The sequence below is a fragment of the Panulirus ornatus genome, chromosome 47, assembly GCF_036320965.1.
Source record: "Panulirus ornatus isolate Po-2019 chromosome 47, ASM3632096v1, whole genome shotgun sequence".
In the NCBI taxonomy this organism is placed as follows: domain Eukaryota; kingdom Metazoa; phylum Arthropoda; class Malacostraca; order Decapoda; family Palinuridae; genus Panulirus; species Panulirus ornatus.
In genome coordinates this window covers 6,632,744-6,655,336 of record NC_092270.1, presented here as the reverse complement: position 1 = coordinate 6,655,336, position 22,593 = coordinate 6,632,744, and the positions used below count along the sequence as shown (strand labels likewise).

At 47.6% G+C, this 22,593-nt stretch overlaps 1 protein-coding gene across 20 annotated transcripts in view; it reads left to right on the top strand.

The window, feature by feature from the left end:
- The window catches only part of Ssdp (Sequence-specific single-stranded DNA-binding protein), a 326,860-nt gene that overhangs the window by 39,545 nt on the left and 264,722 nt on the right, over positions 1 to 22,593 (top strand). For all 20 annotated transcript variants that reach the window (XR_011716166.1, XR_011716165.1, XR_011716159.1 and 17 more), the window contains exon 3: positions 16,856 to 16,917. Coding sequence is in view for 8 of the 20 variants with exons in the window: in XM_071689595.1 (XP_071545696.1) it covers positions 16,856 to 16,917 (62 nt within the window). In the remaining 12 variants the exon portion in view is untranslated. The remainder of the gene's footprint in view (positions 1 to 16,855; positions 16,918 to 22,593) is intronic.

Genomic DNA, 22,593 nt, shown 5'->3' with positions numbered 1-22,593 from the left:
TGCTGCCCCCGTGCACACCCGGCCTAATATGTGACCCGTCCTCCTGTGAGTTCGCATGGTGTTGTATAACAGTCACGGGGGAGCCATGTGTGTGTGTGTGTGTTGGCCGACTCGTTCCTCCCTTCATCATAACTCTCTACACACTCACTCGTCATGCATCCTCCACTCCTCATTCCCTCTGCATGCATAATGGGTCAAGTCTGGTGGTAGGGAACCCTGAGGTATGTAGATATTAACTCTGGTTCCTTTATGACGATGTCTAGTCTTTTTCTCGTTCCTCTCTCTCTCTCTCTCTCTCTCTCTCTCTCTCTCTCTCTCTCTCTCTCTCTCTCTCTCTCTCTCTCTCTCTCTCTCTCTCTCTCTCTCTCTCTCTCTCTCTCTCACCTTTCTTCCTGCCTGCCTGCCAGCAGGAGCAGTATCGCCCAGAACTAAAATTTCCCTGGGAGAACTTGTGGGTCGCCATATTTTCATCATTGGGCCGGGCCGCCTGACCCATACCTACGCCACCAGATATTGTCCAACTTGCCAGAATTTCCACATGGATCTTTTTTTTATTATTATTATCATGGCCGCGTTTATTATTTATTTACGTACAAAAGTTTCTCGAACACGTGTGATGGTGGGAAGGTGTTCCTGGGGTGCTGGGGACACCGTCCCTTGGGTGCCACAAGCGGCTGTGTGTGTACGCAGAGGACAGCCGTTGCCAGCCCTCCGTACCTCCTCCTCCTCCTCCTCCCGTTCGTCCAGCCTCGAGCCAGACGGATGGCTCGGCCGACGTCGCCACACTCACGCGGACGGTCCTCCTCCGGTGGGTGGCGGTGAAGGATTTGTGACTGGATGATGTAGGACTGTTCAGGGGGTGTGGTCAAAGGCCAAGGCCTGCTGCTATCCCAGAGGTCGCGCACCCAAGTTTAAGGTCATACAGTCGTGTGCTTAAGGGTCGTTCTGCCTTCCCCAAGGGTCGCATCGTCGTCCGTAAGGGTCGCTCCGTCTTTCCCAAGGGTCGTACCGTCCTCCGTAAGGGTTGCTCCTTCTTTCCCAAGGGTCGCACCGTCCTCCGTAAGGGTCGCTCCGCCTTTCCCAAGGGTCGTAACGTCCTCCGTAAGAGTCGCTCCGCCTTTCCTAAGGGTCGTAACATCCTCCATAAGGGTCGCTCCGTCTTTCCCAAGGGTCGTAACGTCCTCCGTAAGGGTCGCTCCGTCTTTCCCAAGAGTCGCACCGTCCTTCGTAAGGGTCGCTCCGTCTTTCCCAAGGGTCGTACCGTCGTGCGTAAGGGCCGCTCCGTCCGTCGTGCTCAGTGGGTGTAATGGTGGTGTTGGTCGTACTGTCTCCTCCATCGTTTCGCGTTCATTTTTAAATGGTTTCGAGAGGGTAGAGGGTTAACCCCTAGGGTTATTTGATGACTATAGATGCTACTGGGGTGGAAATGTTATGAGTTGAGATTTTAGCGGGAGCCGCTAAACCTGGGTAGGTGGGACGCGAAACTTACCATCCGCCCCGCCGAATGATAATTATTTGTACATCAGAAAACTGCCCCATATTTTTTTTTTTTTTTCCAGATTTCTGTATTTATACTTGAGCCAGTCACCAAGCAGCGTGTTGGAGGGGTACCACAAACTGCACTCATTAGTTATGTAGTGGCTTACGGTTGTTTGATAGGCCCCGGAGAATGTTAGACAGTATGTCTTCAGTTGTTATGGTATGACAAGTGGGGAGTAGATCTCTCAACCCACAGATGGCGCTGGCCTCGCGGTGCGCACGTCATCCGAGAGTGGCTTTTCCTCATGTCGTTAGACGCCCGCCGTACGTGACTTATTACCGTTGGGGGGGCCGGTGTTGCTAACTATAAACCCCCCAACCTCTTCCCCCCCCCCCCACACACACAACTGTAAACAACAAACATTCGAAAATTCAAGAGTCCATGATTCATGCGACCGTGAGGCGACGCGTCATTGTGATGGAGTAAGCTTCGGGCCACAGTTGATGGTGACATTGAGGTTGGGTATGAAGGTGTGCGGTGTGTGTGTGTCCCGGCTGACCACCCTCCGCTTGCCTGGCGCGACCCATTGATGGCTGTCATGGTACACACCTTACCATGCGTGGTGTGGGAGAGGTCTCTGCTGTCTCGGGCCTTACGTATGCTTTACGATGGTTCGGAAGGTCTTATGATCTGGGTGGGACCTTTTCTTACCTTGCGTGCACGATACTATGGTTGCGGAGGTCTTTCACCCCCACAGTTGGGTCTGGAACCTTACCTTACCTTACCGTACCTTACATAGACCTTACGATGGTTACGGAGGTTTACTATACACCCCTCCCCTCATAGCTGGGCCTGGGACCTTATATTACACCTTATCGATGGTTACAGTGGTCCTCTACCCCCACAGCTGGATCAGGGACCTTACCTTGCATAGACCTTACAGCGGTTACGCAAGGTTCTCTCTCTCTCTCTCTCTCTCTCTCTCTCTCTCTCTCTCTCTCTCTCTCTCTCTCTCTCTCTCTCTCTCTCTCTCTCCCGAGCTCCGTGAACGGATACCATTCACTCTTATTTCCCCTTTTGATCAGCCAGGCTGTTGGGAGCCGCAGCCCGTAGGCTTACGTAACCAGGTGAGGATTTGGGTCTGTGGTTCCCAGCTGGTGGCAGAAGGTTGTGAAGGGGGAGGGTTGGGGGTGATGGAAGGGGGAAAGGGGGAGAGGTGTTGGAGTGGGAGAAACTGAGTGCTGGTGGTGTGAGAAGTGAGTGAGAGTGACATGTTAGAGGTCACCGTGATAAGAGATAAGCCAGCTTGAGGAGCCACCATTGATAGTGCTCTTGGTGGTGGGTCTCTTGTTGAGTGTGTGGCCGGCCCTCACTCCTAGTTGTAGAGTGTGTGGCCGTCCCTCACTCCTAGTTGTAGAGTGTGTGGCCGGCCCTCACTCATAGTTGTAGAGTGTGTGGCCGTCCCTCTGTCCTTATTGTAGAGTGTGTTGAAGCTCTTTGTTACGCGACTAAAGCCTCCGGGCGCCCCCTCCCCAAACCGTCTGATCTTCCAGGTTGTTGTTACCAGCGTGAGGTACGGCGTCACAAGCTGTAGTCTTCAGTATTGTTACTGGAATGTGACGACGACCATGATGGTCGTCGTCCCCCGCGAGTGCGTTCGGACGCACTTGTCATGACCGGATTGGAGTGCGTGTCTCCTAATGGCATTTCCAGTTAATTTTTTTTTTCATTTTTCTTTGTTTTGGAGGAGGGGGTCAGGGCGAAGTGCCGGGCCCTCATACCGCAGGGTCGTACTGTTGTGCTCCATGGTCGTACCTTCGTGCTCAAGGGGTCGTACCTTCGTGCTTCAGGGTCGTACCTCCGTGCTCCTGGGGTCGTACCTTCGTGCTCCGGGGGTCGTAGCTCCGTGCTCCAGGGGTCGTACCTTCGTGCTCCAGGGGTCGTACCTTCGTGCTCCGGGGGTCGTACCTCCGTGCCTCAGGTGTCGTACCTTCGTGCTCCAGGGGTCTTACCTCCATGTCCCAGGGGTCGTAACTCCGTGCTCCAGGGGTCGTACCTTCTTGTTCCAGGGGTCGTACCTCCGTGCTCCAAGGGTCGTACCTTCGTGCTTCATGGTCGTACCTTCGCGCTCCAGGTGTCGTACCTCCGTGCTCCGGGGGTCGTACCTCCGTGCTCCGGGGGTCGTACCTCCGTGCCTCAGATGTCGTACCTCCGTGCTCCGTGGTAGTGCCAGGGTCGTACCGCTGTGTTGCAGTTGGAGTACACTTCTCTTGACCCGACAGTCTCCCATTTCTTATCAGTATGAAACAATCGATCATGTGTTTGATTGACTTCCTGTGGGGGGAGAGGGGTGCGGGGTGGGGGTAGGGGGGTTGTCATTACCTTGTCATGTTCTGCCTGTCACTGTCATCTTGTCATGTTCACCTGTCACTTTCACTCTCTGACCCACTCCGGAGACCCCAGCTGGCTATCTTCACGTGGACCATGTGGCTCCCATACACCCGGGTGTAACCACGTGAACACGACGGTACGATCTTTGAACACGACGGTGCGATCTTTGAACACGACGGTACGATCTTTGAATACGACGGTAAGATCTTGAGATACGACGGTGCGATCTTTGAACACGACGGTACGATCTTTGAACACGACGGTGCGATCTTGAGATACGACGGTACGATCTTTGAACACGACGGTGCGGTACGTCCCTTGAGCATGACGGTACGACGCTTGGGTCAGGTCAAAGGTTACTTGCTACCCCATCGTACCCAAGGTACGTACCGTCGCGTAAGGCTGGGAATAACTGGGAGTCACATTATAGTGGCATGACACTTACGATAAAGGAACATATATATATATATATATATATATATATATATATATATATATATATATATATATATATATATATATATATATATATATATATATATGATTAACCTCTGGTCAGCTGGGCGTGAGATATATATCTTCCAGTTAGCCTTCTTTTTCACGCAATCGCATTTCTCCTAATCCAGGATTAATTACTTAGTAAACAATATATTTAGTGAGTAATTACCCTTAGATTCATTATTCCAGGGTTCTTAGCTATGGATATAGAAGTTATATAGGATTCTGGAGCGAAGGATTGTTTAGATATATTGGGATATAGAAGTTATATAGGATTCTGGAGCGAAAGATTGTATAGATATATTGGGATATAGAAGTTATATAGGATTCTGGAGCGAAGGATTGTTTGGATATATTGGGATATAGAAGTTATATAGGATTCTGGAGCGAAGGATTGTTTAGATATATTGGGATATAGAAGTTATATAGGATTCTGGAGCGAAGGATTGTTTGGATATATTGGGATATAGAAGTTATATAGGATTCTGGAGCGAAGGATTGTTTGGATATATTGGGATATAGAAGTTATATAGGATTCTGGAGCGAAGGATTGTGTGGATATATTGGGATATAAAAGTTATATAGGATTCTGGAGCGAAGGATTGTTTGGATATATTGGGATATAGAAGTTATATAGGATTCTGGAGCGAAGGATTGTGTGGATATATTGGGATATAGAAGTTATATAGGATTCTGGAGCGAAGGATTGTTTGGATATATTGGGATATAGAAGTTATATAGGATTCTGGAGCGAAGGATTGTATAGATATATTGGGATATAGAAGTTATATAGGATTGTGGAGCGAAGGATTGTTTTGATATATTGGGATTTATTATATATTTAGAAGTGGTGTCATGGTCTGTACCCGAAACTTTTCATTTTTTTCCCCCCTCCCTCCGCGTCTGTTTTGTTATAGTTAATGGCGGTTGGTTACCGACCTGACGTGGTTAATTATATAAATCATGAATTATCGTCATCGGTCATCTGGCCTGACACGGGAAATTATATGAATTATGAATTATCTTGACGGCAAATCACGCCAGCAATTATGTTAGTAAACAGCTTGAGTCAGCCTCCCCCCTCCATAAGGTTGCGTTGCCAGTTGTTGTTTTATGAGCGAGGGTTGTGTTTGTGTGTGTGTGTGTGTGTGTGTGTGTGGATACTTCTTAACAGCCTGGCTGGATAGATGGTACAGTCCTCGTGAATAGATGGTATACACCGCGTGTGGTTGTAGGTGTTACAGCGTGCGTGGCTCGGCGTTACCACCGTGTGTAGTGACTGGTGATTGGTCGAGAGGGGATGTTATATGTCCCCAGCTCTGCCGGGTGGTCACAGGAGGTCATGTTATTTGGAAGGTTTTGGTGACCTCGGGGAAGCCAGGGAGGTCACGTGGATGCATCGCTGCTTGAGTTGAATGTTGACGCTTGTGTCCGAATGGTGTCATGGTCGTAGGACTTTGTCATGGTGATGGTGACGAGGGTATCATCATAGTGATGGTGACAGGGTAGCGTCATCATGGTGATGGTGACAGGGTACCGCCATTATGGTGATGGTGACAGGGTAGCGTCATCATGGTGATGGTGACGGTAGCGATGGTGACACGTGCTGTGATAGCAGATAAGGTGACGTTATCTCGTGAGGTTGTCCAGAGTGGCGCGATAACAGGCCTCCCTCCCTCCCGACGTTGATGGATATGTGGGATCATGTATGGCCGCTCTGTTGTCTCCACCCACACCCACACCCTGTGTGGGTGTGGGTGTGTGTGTGTGTGTGTTTGTGTGTCTTGTGTGTGTGCGTGTGTGTAGGTGGCAGGGCCCAGCAACGAGGTGTAATGTTCTATCATGGTGGGAAAACTTTTGACCTTGGAAGACTTAACCACAAGTGTGTGTTAGAGAGAGAGAGAGAGAGAGAGAGAGAGAGAGAGAGAGAGAGAGAGAGAGAGAGAGAGAGAGAGAGAGAGAGAGAGAGCTCCCTGCCTACGAGAGAGAGAGAGAGAGAGAGAGAGAGAGAGAGAGAGAGAGAGAGAGAGAGAGAGAGAGAGAGAGAGAGAGTCACCTGATTACGAGTACCCACACAAGATTATTATTTTCCCTCCCCCCTTGAGTGGTTTTGCCTTCCTTGATAACTCTTTTTTTTTTAACTTCCTCCCGAGCGTCACTTCTTCACCGTGACGAAATCTTCGAGGATCACCCGGGCAGTTAACTCGCCCCCGGCCACACAACATGTGAGTGAGTGCTCGTGTACATGTGTGCGTGTGTGTGTGTGTGTGTGTGTGTGTGTGTGTGTGTGTGTGTGTACGTGTGTGTGTGTGTACGTGTGTGTGTGTGTGTGTGTGTAGGGGGGGGGATCTCTCCACTCGTGCTGGTGAGGGTCAGTGAGGCTGGAGAGACGGTATTGGGAGAGCCAGGTCATCCTTGACGTGTGACCACTGGCGCTGGCAGTGACCCTTGACCTCCAACCTCGCTGGTTCCTCACTGTGTTCGTGAGAAACACATCAGGTGTTCCCGTTGTGTTTCTGTGGGGGGTTCACTTGGTCTTGTGATAGTGTTAGGTGTCACCAATTTTTATCTCAGAGGTGTTTATGTAAGGCATTTTTGTTCTTAAGAACACATCAGGTGTTTCTGTTGTGTTCCAGTAAGATCAGTTGCTCTTACAAACACACCAGGTGTTTCTGTTGTGTTCCAGTAAGATCACTTGTTTTTACAAACACATCAGATGTTTCTGTTGTTCCAGTAAGATCAGTTGTTCTTACAAACACACCAGATGTTTTCTGTTGTGTTCCAGTAAGATCAATTGTTCTTACAAACACACCAGATGTTTCTGTTGTGTTCCAGTAAGATCACTTGTCCTTACAAACACATCAGATGTGTCTGTTGTGTTCTAGTAAGATCACTTGTCCTTACAAACACATCAGATGTGTCTGTTGTGTTTCTAAGATGTGTTTCTATGTGGTCTTATGCTCATAGAAACACAGTTCTAGGTGTTTCGTTTGTGCTTCTCTGATGTGTGTGAAGCTGTCTTCATGGTGTGTGAACGTAAGGATAATCAAAACATGGGCACCACTGACGGACGAAGACTTTCCTGATTCACTTATTTGTTTACTGTGTATCCATGTGGCAGAGGCTGGTACTGCAACATTATTGTATCACTGCAGTTCGTCGTTACAGCGGTACGTTTTGTAATATGATATAGTATTATTCGTGATCATGTACGTAATATGATATAGTATTATTCGTGATCATGTACTTGTGCAAAATTATATGTTGATTGTTGGTTGGTGAACGCCTGAAGTGGAAATAAACCATATGGGCAATTTGACCAATGTATAGCAGTCATCATTCTTCGTATATGTTTTAATTGCGATTTTCTGTTATGCGATGAATTCAAGACAAAATACGCTCATGTTAAGAGAATAATGTGAATCTGCACTGTGTACTGTAGTTTGATACGTTAATGATCAACTGTTTGATATACTCCACGATATATAGGTGAAGAAAGTACGCGGCTTGTAAACGATAAATAGAAACTGAAGGAAGAACATGGGAGAGAGAAGGAACCCTTCCCCCCCAGCGTGGGGTGTGTGTGTATGTGTGTGTGTGTGTGTGGTGGGAGCGAAGCATCAACACAGCTGGCCTGGACCACGTGCGTTGCCATGGTGACGGCGTCTCCTCAGTCAGCTGATCGCCACCAGCTGACCGCCTCCCCCAACAGCCCACTAATTATATCCCCTTTTTGCTCACGGCGGGGGATGGTATGCCGGCGTGGATAGCCATAGAGATAGTGGATGGTTGTCTTGCTGGGGATAGTTGGGGAATGTTTTGTGGAAAACTGGGGATCTGTCACGTGTTATGTATTGTGATGGTTCAGGTGTTTGATGTTGTTGTGGTGATGGTTCAGGTGTTTGTTGTTGTGATGATGGTTCAGGTGTTTGTTGTTGTTGTGATGATGGTTCAGGTGTTTGTTGTTGTTGTGGTGATGGTTCAGGTGTTTGTTGTTGTTGTGGTGATGGTTCAGGTGTTTGATGTTGTTGTGGTGATGGTTCAGGTGTTTGTGTTGTTGTGGTGATGGTTCAGGTGTTTGTTGTTATTGTGATGATGGTTCAGGTGTTTGTTGTTTTGGTGTTGGTTCAGGTGTTTGTTGTTGTTGTGGTGATGGTTCAGGTGTTTGTTGTTTTGGTGTTTGTTCAGGTGTTTGTTGTTGTTGTGGTGATGGTTCAGGTGTTTGTTGTTATTGTGATGATGGTTCAGGTGTTTGATGTTGTTGTGGTGATGGTTCAGGTGTTTGATGTTGTTGTGGTGATGGTTCAGGTGTTTGTTGTTATTGTGATGATGGTTCAGGTGTTTGATGTTGTTGTGATGATGGTTCAGGTGTTTGATGTTGTTGTGGTGATGGTTCAGGTGTTTGATGTTGTTGTGGTGATGGTTCAGGTGTTTGTTGTTGTTGTGATGATGGTTCAGGTGTTTGATGTTGTTGTGGTGATGGTTCAGGTGTTTGATGTTGTTGTGGTGATGGTTCAGGTGTTTGTTGTTATTGTGATGATGGTTCAGGTGTTTGTTGTTGTTGTGATGATGGTTCAGGTGTTTGATGTTGTTGTGGTGATGGTTCAGGTGTTTGATGTTGTTGTGGTGATGGTTCAGGTGTTTGATGTTGTTGTGGTGATGGTTCAGGTGTTTGATGTTGTTGTGGTGATGGTTCAGGTGTTTGTTGTTGTTGTGGTGATGGTTCAGGTGTTTGATGTTGTTGTGGTGATGGTTCAGGTGTTTGTTGTTGTTGTGGTGATGGTTCAGGTGTTTGATGTTGTTGTGGTGATGGTTCAGGTGTTTGATGTTGTTGTGGTGATGGTTCAGGTGTTTGATGTTGTTGTGGTGATGGTTCAGGTGTTTGTTGTTGTTGTGGTGATGGTTCAGGTGTTTGATGTTGTTGTGGTGATGGTTCAGGTGTTTGATGTTGTTGTGGTGATGGTTCAGGTGTTTGATGTTGTTGTGGTGATGGTTCAGGTGTTTGATGTTGTTGTGGTGATGGTTCAGGTGTTTGATGTTGTTGTGGTGATGGTTCAGGTGTTTGATGTTGTTGTGGTGATGGTTCAGGTGTTTGATGTTGTTGTGGTGATGGTTCAGGTGTTTGATGTTGTTGTGTGATGGTTCAGGTGTTTGATGTTGTTGTGGTGATGGTTCAGGTGTTTGATGTTGTTGTGGTGATGGTTCAGGTGTTTGATGTTGTTGTGGTGATGGTTCAGGTGTTTGTTGTTATTGTGATGATGGTTCAGGTGTTTGATGTTGTTGTGGTGATGGTTCAGGTGTTTGTTGTTGTTGTGATGATGGTTCAGGTGTTTGATGTTGTTGTGGTGATGGTTCAGGTGTTTGATGTTGTTGTGGTGATGGTTCAGGTGTTTGTTGTTGTTGTGGTGATGGTTCAGGTGTTTGATGTTGTTGTGATGATGGTTCAGGTGTTTGTTGTTGTTGTGGTGATGGTTCAGGTGTTTGATGTTGTTGTGGTGATGGTTCAGGTGTTTGATGTTGTTGTGATGATGGTTCAGGTGTTTGTTGTTGTTGTGGTGATGGTTCAGGTGTTTGTTGTTGTTGTGGTGATGGTTCAGGTGTTTGATGTTGTTGTGGTGATGGTTCAGGTGTTTGTTGTTGTTGTGGTGATGGTTCAGGTGTTTGTTGTTGTTGTGGTGATGGTTCAGGTGTTTGATGTTGTTGTGATGATGGTTCAGGTGTTTGATGTTATTGTGGTGATGGTTCAGGTGTTTGTTGTTGTGGTGATGGTTCAGGTGTTTGTTGTTATTGTGGTGATGGTTCAGGTGTTTGTTGTTATTGTGATGATGGTTCAGGTGTTTGTTGTTGTTGTGGTGATGGTTCAGGTGTTTGATGTTGTTGTGATGATGGTTCAGGTGTTTGTTGTTGTGGTGATGGTTCAGGTGTTTGTTGTTATTGTGGTGATGGTTCAGGTGTTTGTTGTTATTGTGATGATGGTTCAGGTGTTTGTTGTTGTTGTGGTGATGGTTCAGGTGTTTGATGTTGTTGTGATGATGGTTCAGGTGTTTGTTGTTGTGATGGTTCATGTGTTTGTTGTTTTGGTGATGGTTCAGGAGTTTGTTGTGATGGTTCATGTTATTGTGGTGTTGGTTCAGGAGTTTGTTGTGATGGTTCATGTTATTGTGGTGATGGTTCAGGAGTTTGTTGTGATGGTTCATGTTATTGTGGTGATGGTTCAGGTATTTGTTATTGTGATAGTAAAGGTGTTTCTAATTATGATGATTGTCCAGGTTTTTCTTATTAGAGTGTTTTTTCAGGTGTTTTGTTATCGCCGGGATAACAGGGCAGCTGTTCTTGGCTCTGCTCTTATCTGTGTATCACTGTCTAGTGTTGTCGAGTGATCACCTGAAGATCTTGGCTTTTGTTGTCATTGCTATCTTCATAAATATATATATATATATATATATATATATATATATATATATATATATATATATATATATATATATATATATATGTATATATATTTCTTTCATACTATTCGCCATTTCCCGCGTCAGTGAGGTAGCGTTAAGAACAGAGGACTGAGACTTTGAGGGAATATCCTCACTTGGCCCCCCTTCTCTATTCCTTCCTTTGGGAAATTAAAGAATGAGAGGGGAGGATTTCCAGCCCCCCGCTCCCTCCCCTTTTAGTCACCTTCTACGACACGCAGGGAAAACGTGGGAAGTGTTCTTTCTCCCCTATCCCCAGGGATGATATATATATATATATATATATATATATATATATATATATATATATATATATATATATATATATATATATTGGTGGTTAGGCTTTGTGAGAGTGTTATCCGAGAAAGTGAACATGTTGGTGAATATTTTACTGGATTGTGGCGTTCGTACCATTTGTGGTCGCCATAATTTCTACTTTGCGTAATTCTGTCTTATGTTGATTAATCAGGTCATTTTGCGTTATCGTGTGTGTGTGTGTGTGAGTGTGTGTGTTTATTATTTTGTGTGTTACGGGAGAGAGTTTTATACTGGCTTTGCCCAGTTTCTTAACCTTGTATACATACGTGCCAAAGGAGTGGTGTCTGCCTTCACTAAAGAACAACTTTCTTTTCAAGTGGGTTTAGCTGTGGTCCTGGACCAGCTGACTAAAAGTGCGTGATGATGTTATTATTGCTTTCTAAACTGAAGAACTTCCTGGTGCCACTGTACACACGTCTTGTGTGGTATATTGTGCACCGTTACACTTGTCCAACCTGACCTCTCCTCTCGTATTTTGACTTTTTCCTCCCAAGTCGAAGCATGTTTGGTATATTTTAAAATGGTTCAGAAAAGAGACTCTCGCGTTATCTCAGATTGGTATAGACTAAGTGACGAAACTATGAATTGTCGTTATACATTGATTTGATAAAGTTCAGGAGGTTGGGAGACTCAGACACACACACACACACACACACACACACACACACACACACACACACACACACACACACACACACGCGTAATGTGGTAGGTAATTCCAGCGGACGTCAACTTTACTGTTGTGAAGGAAGTTTCTCGGCCACCTTCGCATGACATCTCCATCCCTCCCAGGTCATACCGTTATCTTCCGTCACTGTCTTCTCCCTAACGTTGATAAGTTATCTTGAGAGTTATATTGCCGACATTTATGATTTATAATTATGTCTAAAACGTGTATGTGTGTGTGTGTGTGTGACATTTTTATTTACCTTCACGTGGCGGATGTGCTCACTCTTGCGACCCCGGACGCCCTGCGGTGTTGGTCATGTGCTTTTGTCGTCTGTAGGGCCCAGGTGCACGTGTCCTCCTCGTTATGTCGGCGTGTCACTACTGCATTCAGGAAGGTATGGTGGGGTGTGGTGTGGTGTGGTGGTAGTGTGGTGGTAGTGTGGTGTGGTGTAGTGTAGTGTGGTGTGGTGTTAGTGTAGTGTGGTAGGGTGTTAGTGTGATGGTGGTGTGGTGTGGTGGTAGTAGTGTGGTGTTAGTGTGGTGGTGGTGTGGTGTGGTGTGGTGGGCGTGAGTCGTCACCAGAGGTCGTGCTGGTCCCGTTAGGTCGTCCTCCCCGCAGGGATCACGTCTCAGGGCCTTCTCCCACGCGCTCCACCGGGGAGCTAAGGTTTTTATTTGTGTAATTATTTCTCCCACCTCGGCTGGATCGCCACACACACACACACACACACACACACACACACACACACACACACGCGCGCGCGCACACACACCGAGCACGCTCCTCCGTGGTGTAGTGGTTGGCGTTACTAGCCGTGAGTCACGCATGCCATGGGTTCGAATCAGAGGCTCGGCAGTCGGCCTCCACCCGACCAAAGTGTTCATCCTTTCCTCCGGGGTTGGTCGATAATTGTGCGCCTGGCCTTGGCTAGTGTGTGTGTGTGTGTGTGTGTGTGTGTGTGTGTGTGTGTGTGTGTGTGTGCTCTTATATACATAGGGAGTAAATGCATTGGTACATATATACAAGGCTTAAGAGACGGGGCCTCACGAGAATAAGATCTCTCCCCATACCCCACAGGTTGTAGTCGCACACACACACACACACACACACATACAGGGGTTGTAGCTGCCGTGTGTCGTGACAACTGTGTTCCTTGTGTTGACAGAGGTTGTTGGTTCTTGTGTGGCTGCGGATCCTTGGGCGAGTCGCCCTTTGCCAGGGTGCTGCCAGGGAGACCCCGCGTCTTGCTTGTGTCCTAGTGTTTGTGTGTCCTGGTGAGACCAGCTGTTTGCACGGGATTCTGATCTTACGAGACCAGCACTTCATGGGTTCCAAAATGGTGACATAGATGAGGGCAGAATGCTTTGTGTGCGATGCGCTTGTAATTACAAGCTCGTTGCCCTCGTGTCATCTGTGCACCTGGGTTGGATTGGTTACATACACTTCATTGTGTCGTTCTAATGGTCAGTCAGGTTATTGAGGGCCCGCGACGCGTGGGCCAACCACATCTGGAAGGTCTGTTTATGCATACTTCTGTAGGCTGGGTGTACTGTGGGGAGGGACTAGTGATATGCCAGTGGACGAGGAGCCCCATACGGCGCCCCGTGGAATAGGGATGGCGGAGCCAAGTCCAAGGGGCGTGGGTACGAGGAAGTTCCAAATGATTCGAAGCTTCTCCACACTTCGACTCTTCTTTTTTGGGGGTTCAGAAATTCGAGCTCCGCAGCGCTGGGGGTTGTGGTTTCGTTGGTTTGTCGATGAGTGTGATGATCGCAGACTCAATACTCTTGTTAATTTTTCTGGATCGGAGACGTCTCTTGAAATATTACCTGGTAATGGATATTGCCCTGGGCTTCGGGACGTGCTTCGAAGCAAGGAGGGAGTGTGTTGTAAAGAGTCCAGGAGATTACCCATCACCGTCTTCCTTCTTTGGTCGAGGAAAGATATATCTCTCTTGTGGTCGAGGCTTTTCACTTGACGTATTAAGGAATTGCCACGGCTTTAGTGCGTCGTGAAGACACTTTCTTTTATAGATTGGGGTCAATTGACCTCTTTTTTTTAACCTTTCGAGACAACTTTCCGTGTATCTTGATTCGAAGAACTGCCCGGCGACGGTTTGACCCCAGATCACGATTTCCACTACAGAGCGCGACAGCGATGGTACGACCACAGAGCACGACTGTACGATCGTTCAGGGTCGTGTCGGAGACCAGGTAATTACACCCCAAGGGTCGTGCTGTCGAAGGGTATGTAGCAAAAAGTGTTAAGTGGAGTCGTACTGGGCAGTGTACCATTAGTTTATGTTGGTCAGGTTTTGTTTTGTAGCGTTAACGTGGAACTTGAATTGTCTTGATGAGCCAGTGGTGGTTGGTGGTCGTAGTGGTGCTGGAATGGTGGTTGTGGCGGTAGGTGGGATGGTAATGGTTATAGGTGGCGGTGGTAGTCGCTGTGTAAGTGGTAGGGTCGTTTTAGGTCATTGTTTACCTGATTACTCGTAGTACCTGTCAGCTGACTGCTGTGTGAACAGTACGTCTGTCTACCCACGTTGCTCTGGTATCCCGTTACCCGTGTTCGTTTTACTCCAGTATCGTTACCCGTCCGCGTTGACGACCTGGTTGTTCATCACCTGTCCATGGTACCTGTGCCTTGCATGTGGTACACCTTGTAGCTAATGTACCGTGCAGGCTGCTCTCTCTCTCTCTCTCTCTCTCTCTCTCTCTCTCTCTCTCTCTCTCTCTCTCTCTCTCTCTCTCTCTCTCTCTCTCTCTCTCTCTCTCTGCCCGCCTGCCTGCCTGTCAGCGCTACGTTACGTGTGACGCCCAAACGAGGTGTTTGGGTCGTTAGTAGGTCGTTGACCCTAATGAGTGGATATAGAAGGACTTTGGTTTGTTTACCTGATCAGCTGATGAGTCCAGACGAGAGACTGATATTCGTAAACTGATACTTCCTCGTACGCTATAATATTTTTTTTTTTTTTTTTTTTTGCTTTGTCGCTGTCTCCCGCGTTTGCGAGGTAGCGCAAGGAAACAGACGAAAGAAATGGCCCAACCCACCCCCATACACATGTATATACATACGTCCACACACGCAAATATACATACCTACACAGCTTTCCATGGTTTACCCCAGACGCTTCACATGCCTTGATTCAATCCAATGACAGCACGTCAACCCCGGTATACCACATCGCTCCAATTCACTCTATTCCTTGCCCTCCTTTCACCCTCCTGCATGTTCAGGCCCCGATCACACAAAATCTCACATATATGTATATAATATATATATGTGTGTGTGTGTGTGTGTTACCGGCCTCCTCCCGCTCGAGGTTACACAGTGTGTGAAGTAACCTTTGGCAAGGCTGCACCACTGCGAGTACAGTCTTATCACAGCACTGATCACAATGAAGGAGGCTACAGTTCCCCTCTACTGGAAGTAGCGCATTCTTGAGCTACAGAATGTTTTTAGAAAGGTCCTTGGGTGTGTATATATATATATATATATATATATATATATATAGAGAGAGAGAGAGAGAGAGAGAGAGAGAGAGAGAGAGAAGAGAGAGAGAGAGAGAGAGAGAGAGAGAGAGAGAGAGAGAGAGAGAGAGAGATTGGCCAATTTGTCCTGATTTTTCTGGCGGTAATGTATTATGATCAGTGGGATTTAACCTGTTACAAGATGATAATGTCGGAAACATTCTTATTTATTTAGTGAAGATAAATACTGATGTAGAGCAGAGGCAGAGCTGTTTGTTGGTGTTAATTAATTAACTTGTAAAATTGTCGGTGACGGGGATAAAATTTCGTGGTCCTCTCCCTTTTTTTTTTCTCTGTGGATCAGATCGTTAAAACTGCCTTGTTGTGTTAATTATGTGACGTTAACGTCTGGGTTGAGTTAACAGTGTGCAACAGATACCCACCTGGCGGGAAGGGTATAGCTTCGTCTTGCTTTAGACCTTAGAGTAGTTATAGGAAGGGCCTCTCTCTCTCTCTCTCTCTCTCTCTCTCTCTCTCTCTCTCTCTCTCTCTCTCTCTCTCTCTCTCTCTCTCTCTCTCAGTCTATCTATCTGTCTATCTATCTACCTCATTGGCGGTCATTATTGTAAGGGTAAAGTTACAACCAACAGTTTGATTTTTGGAAATTGATAAATCTTAAAGTTTACGCCCGCTGGTGTTGTGTGTGTGGTATTTGTGCACAGTTGTGGATTGGTTGGTAAATTGTTTATACCTGGAACGTGTTAGTACTTTAAGGTATGCGTGGTAGTGGCCTAGTGTGTGTCTCCGTGGTAAGTATAAGTGGACGCTGCCCAGATGACTAAGTTCTCTTACTTTTCACACTTAATGGAAATTGAAGTGATTTGAGTGTTGAGCTGGTTAAGTGTTCATTGATTACTTACGGGATAATTTTCTAAGTGTTTTAAGTGATTTTACGTTTTTTTTATCCTTAGTAACTGAGGAATATATATATATATATATATATATATATATATATATATATATATATATATATATATATATATATAGATAGATAGATAGATAGAGGTATAGTTTGTGTTAGGTGTATGTTAAATATTGTTTATAATTTTGAATATTATCATACCGTTATGCTAAATTATGCTAATTATTTATCGTGTTAAAATAGTTAATAGATACTGAATATAATGAATTGTTCTTTTTAAGCAGTGAATGATGAATTTTGTTCATATTTTGTTAGAATATAATGTTTCATTTGGTTTATGATGTATGAACATGTAATGAACAGTGTTCATATTGTGTTCAGATGTCACGATAGATTATAGCATGAATTGTATGTTTTTTATGAATGTTAATATTTTTGTTGTAAACTGTGTTAAATTGAAGTGTGTTAAAATAAGCTTTTATTGTTTTTTGATGAAAAACAAACATGCCAGAGGTGTGTGTGTGTGTGTGTGTTTGTGTGTAGGCCAGCGGGCGCAACACTCAGTCTCTGGCGTTGTCTTTCATGCAACACTAATTAACGAGTTGTCCTTTTCTTGTGTGTTTCCAGATAAGATGGGAGAAAAATATAACTTTAGGGGAGCCGCCGGGGTTTCTACATTCGTGGTGGTGGTGAGTACAACTGTCCGTACTTTGTGTGTGAGAGAGAGAGAGAGAGAGAGAGAGAGAGAGAGAGAGAGAGAGAGAGAGAGAGAGAGAGAGAGAGAGTTAGATTAAGATAGTTGTAAGGTGCGTGAGCATTTGAACGTCCGGTGCGTTTCTTAACGACCCGCAGGAAGAGTCGTGGGAGTAATGACCCGCAGGAAGAGTCGTGGGAGTAATGACCTGCAGGAAGAGTCGTGGGAGTAATGACCTGCAGGAAGAGTCGTGGGAGTAATGACCTGCAGGAACAGTCGTGGGAGTAATGACCTGCAGGAACAGTCGTGGGAGTAATGACCCGCAGGAAGAGTCGTGGGAGTAATGACCTGCAGGAAGAGTCGTGGGAGTAATGACCTGCAGGAGTAGTCGTGGGAGTAATGACCAGCAGGAGCAGTCGTGGGAATAATGACCTGCAGGAACAGTCGTGGGAGTACTGACCTGCAGGAAGAGTCGTGGGAGTAATGACCTGCAGGAGCAGTCGTGGGAGTAATGACCTGCAGGAGCAGTCGTGGGAGTAATGACCTGCAGGAGCAGTCGTGGGAGTAATGACCTGCAGGAGTAGTCGTGGGAGTAATGACCAGCAGGAAGAGTCGTGGGAGTAATGACCTGCAGGAAGAGTCGTGGGAGTAATGACCCGCAGGAACAGTCGTGGGAGTAATGACCTGCAGGAGCAGTCGTGGGAGTAATGACCTGCAGGAACAGTCGTGGGAGTAATGACCTGTAGGAAGAGTCGTGGGAGTAATGACCTGCAGGAAGAGTCGTGGGAGTAATGACCTGCAGGAAGAGTCGTGGGAGTAATGACCTGCAGGAAGAGTCGTGGGAGTAATGACCTGCAGGAAGAGTCGTGGGAGTAATGACCTGCAGGAACAGTCGTGGGAGTAATGACCTGCAGGAGTAGTCGTGGGAGTAATGACCTGCAGGAAGAGTCGTGGGAGTAATGACCTGCAGGAAGAGTCGTGGGAGTAATGACCTGCAGGAAGAGTCGTGGGAGTAATGACCTGCAGGAAGAGTCGTGGGAGTAATGACCTGCAGGAACAGTCGTGGGAGTAATGACCTGCAGGAGTAGTCGTGGGAGTAATGACCTGCAGGAAGAGTCGTGGGAGTAATGACCTGCAGGAGTAGTCGTGGGAGTAATGACCTGCAGGAAGAGTCGTGGGAGTAATGACCTGCAGGAAGAGTCGTGGGAGTAATGACCTGCAGGAGCAGTCGTGGGAGTAATGACCTGCAGGAACAGTCGTGGGAGTAATGACCTGCAGGAACAGTCGTGGGAGTAATGACCTGCAGGAAGAGTCGTGGGAGTAATGACCTGCAGGAAGAGTCGTGGGAGTAATGACCTGCAGGAGCAGTCGTGGGAGTAATGACCTGCAGGAACAGTCGTGGGAGTAATGACCTGCAGGAAGAGTCGTGGGAGTAATGACCTGCAGTAGCAGTCGTGGGAGTAATGACCTGCAGGAACAGTCGTGGGAGTAATGACCTGCAGGAACAGTCGTGGGAGTAATGACCTGCAGGAGTAGTCGTGGGAGTAATGACCTGCAGGAAGAGTCGTGGGAGTAATGACCTGCAGGAAGAGTCGTGGGAGTAATGACCTGCAGGAAGAGTCGTGGGAGTAATGACCTGCAGGAAGAGTCGTGGGAGTAATGACCTGCAGGAAGAGTCGTGGGAGTAATGACCTGCAGGAGCAGTCGTGGGAGTAATGACCTTGTATGTGTGTATGTGTGTGTGTGTGTACGTCCTCCGTCCTCATCTTGCTACAGCTGCTGCTGCTGTTGCCACGTGCGGCAGGCGCGGGCGGGCACGTGCGGCCGCAGACCGCAGCAGCAGCCCAGACGAGAGAGAGAGAGAGAGAGAGAGAGAGAGAGAGAGAGAGAGAGAGAGAGAGAGAGAGAGAGAGAGAGAGTTTTCAGAGCAGGAGAGGGTGGGTGTTGAGGACTAGGACACGGGGGAGGAATATAGGTGAAAGAAGTGATGGAAATTGCATGTAACACTGAAAGAAATGTGGCGGGATGGACATCATTCTTCCAATTACTTGAGAGCCAGTGATGGAAGTGAAAGAAATGACGTAGATGAAGGAAGTGTGACGTCGGGCTTCAGCAGCCTCTGGCTTTGGTTACTTCCAGTAGCGGAGTAGTGTGGACGCCCTTAGGAGTGACATGCACTTCAACCAGGTTTTACTCCCGCCAAGAGAGCCTCGCTGAAGTGACTTTATATATATATATATATATATATATATATATATATATATATATATATATATATATATATATATATATATATATAGATATATATATATATATATATGTGTGTGTGTGTATATATATATATATATATATATATATATATATATATATATATATATATATATATATATTTTTTTTTTTTTTTTTTCTTTCAAACTATTCGCCATTTCCCGCGTTAGCAAGGTAGCGTTAAGAACAGAGGACTGGGCCTTTGAGGGAATATCCTCACCTGGCCCCTTTCTCTGTTCCCTCTTTTGGGAAATTAAAAAAAAAAAAAAAAACGAGAGGGGAGGATTTCCAGCCCCCCGCTCCCTCCCCTTTTAGTCGCCTTCTACGACACGCAGGGAATACGTGGGAAGTATTCTTTCTCCCCTATCCCCATATATATATATATATATATATATATATATATATATATATATATATATATATATATATATATATATATATATATATATACGTGATGTGGTTGGGTTGAGCACAGAACAGAAGCCATGAAGACTCCCGGGTCGTGTACATGGAAGCAATGGCTGGCCAGCCAGTAGTAACCCCCACACAGGAAATTCTCCCTCAACTCGGGTTACTCTTATACTGTGAGGTGGGGGGTTGCCAGGTAACATCCCAAGAAAGCTGGCAATCCCCCACAGTGAGTGGGCACCACCCACAATGGGAGAGCATCCCCCCCCCCACAGTAAGCAGGCACCCCCACAGTAAGAAGGCACCCCTCATAGTAAACAGGTGCCCTCCCACAGTAAGCAGGCACCACCCCCCCACAGTAAGCAGGCACCACCCCCCACAGTAAGCAGGCACCCCCCCACAGTAAGCAGGCACCACCCCCCACAGTAAGCAGGCACCCCCCCACAGTAAGCAGTCACCCCCCCACAGTAAGCAGGCACCACCACCCCACAGTAAGCAGGCACCACCCCCCACAGTAAGCAGTCACCCCCCACAGTAAGCAGGCACCACCACCCCACAGTAAGCAGGCACCACCCCCCCACAGTAAGCAGGCACCACCCCCCCACAGTAAGCAGGCACCACCACCCCACAGTAAGCAGGCACCACCCCCCACAGTAAGCAGTCACCCCCCCACAGTAAGCAGGCACCACCACCCCACAGTAAGCAGGCACCACCCCCCACAGTAAGCAGGCACCACCCCCACAGTAAGCAGGCACCACCACCCCCCACAGTAAGTAGGCACCACCCCCCACAGTAAGCAGTCACCCCCCACAGTAAGCAGTCACCACCCACCACAGTAAGCAGGCACCACCCCCCCACAGTAAGCAGTCACCCCCACAGTAAGCAGGCACCCCCCTCCCACAGTAAGCAGTCACCACCCCCCACAGTAAGCAGTCACCACCCCCCCACAGTAAGCAGGCACCACCCCCCCACAGTAAGCAGGCACCACCCCCCACAGTAAGCAGGCACCACCCCCCACAGTAAGCAGTCACCCCCCACAGTAAGCAGTCACCACCCACCACAGTAAGCAGTCACCATCCCCCACAGTAAGCAGTCACCACCCCCCACAGTAAGCAGTCACCACCACCCCCCACAGTAAGCAGGCACCCCCCCCCCCCCACAGTAAAGGCTTGGGGAAGCGGGCGGGTGGCTGGAGCATATATTGATTTGGGTAAATAATGCATGGGAGTTTTATCCTTGTGACCCCCCCCCCCCCTCCCTCCCTCACCCCCCAACACTGAACCTCTCTCTCCCTCCCTAACCCCTAACTCCCCCCCCTCCCCCCTTTTCTCCCAGCTGACTGACTGACTGTGACTGACCCGTGAGTCGCCGCGTGGACTGGCTGAGCCATCGTTGACCTGGGGCCAGCTGAACGGTGAGTCGCGACTCCACTCACTCACTCACTCACTCACTGGCCGGACGTGAGTCGTGAGCCGTTTGGACGTGACGTAGTCATGAGTCAGGTGGCCAGAGTGATCCACGCGAGTCACAGTGGGCCACATGAGTCATTTGACCGCCGTGGGCCACAGAAGCCAGTGGCCAACGCAGGCCGTGAGTCACAGTGGCCCTCGATGTATGAATTAGGTGTGTGAAAACGATTTGATAACTACAGAATTGACAGTGGTGTATTTCAAGGCCATTGTTAGTGGTAGTTGACCCACTGGTAAAGTAAGGAACTGCCCGGGGGTGGGTGGGGTGAACTGCTGACAGGTCTTACTGGGGCGTGACCTGGTCCTGGAGGCAGGGGAGACACACGCACGCCTCTGGTGTGTTGTTATGGGAGACCTATGTGACCCGACCTTTGACCTGGTAGTTAAGGGAGGCCTAGCTAACCCAGCTTTTGACCTGGTAGTTAAGAGAGAGCCCAGCAGACCCGACCTTTGACCTGGTAGTTAAGGGAGGCTTAGCTGACCTGACCTTTGACCTGGGAGTTAAGGGAGACATAGTTGACCCGACCTTTGACCTAGTACTTAAGGGAGACCCCAGGAGACCCGACCTTTGATCTGGTAGTTAAGGGAGACAGCTGACCTGACCTTTGACCTGGGAGTTAAGGGAGACATAGTTGATCCGACCTTTGACCTTATTGTTAAGGAAGATCCAGATCGTGTTCACAACATGGCCGACCTCGTGTGTGGCAGAATAGCGTATCATAAACAAGGGTTTTGTATATTAAGACAAAAAAAATATCTGCAAAACACTATCTGAAATTGAAGGTCATTAATTATATATTGAATTCACCAAGTCTCTTCTTCGTAGATTTCTTACTTTAAGTAGGAAATAGACGTACAAATTTACAGAAATAGTTTTAGATATGTGAGATATTTTGTTTCTAGAAAGCGCCAAATGACCATTAGATTCTGTTGCATTACAAGATGGACCAGAGCGAGTGTGTGTACAGCAGCATATTGGGGGAGGAGGAGGAGGAGGAGGTGGTAGCGGCAGGGTAGAGAGGTAGGCAGGCATCCTCCTCGGGTGTGGTGATGTGTTGTGTGTGGCTGGCTGGCGATGGTGGTGGCAGGCAGGCCTGGGATTCTCGGACGTTGTGACTCGCGCATTCCAGGACGTGGCGACTTTAGCGAGGCCTGTCAGTACGTACTCCTGTGGTCAAGGCAGGTCAGGGAGTGGCGGAGGAGGTGGGTGGGTGTTGCCGTGGCTGCAACGGTTGGTTGGGGGAAGGTTGGAGGCTGTGGTTGACGAAGAGATGGAGGAGGAGGAGGAGGAGCAGGCCATGATGCATGGAGTTGGGAGGGGAATGGGTGGAGGAGAGGCAGGCAGTCATGGATGTTACGCGACAGATAACGGGAGAGTTGTAACGGTGTGACTTACCATGGTGTGGGTGGCATCACACGGGGAAGGTAGGACTCGCATTACATGCCGTGGTTGAGGGGTTAATAGATCAATAGACGAATAGAGGTTTACATGGCTGGGAGGCAGCCATTCGCGCGATGGTACACAG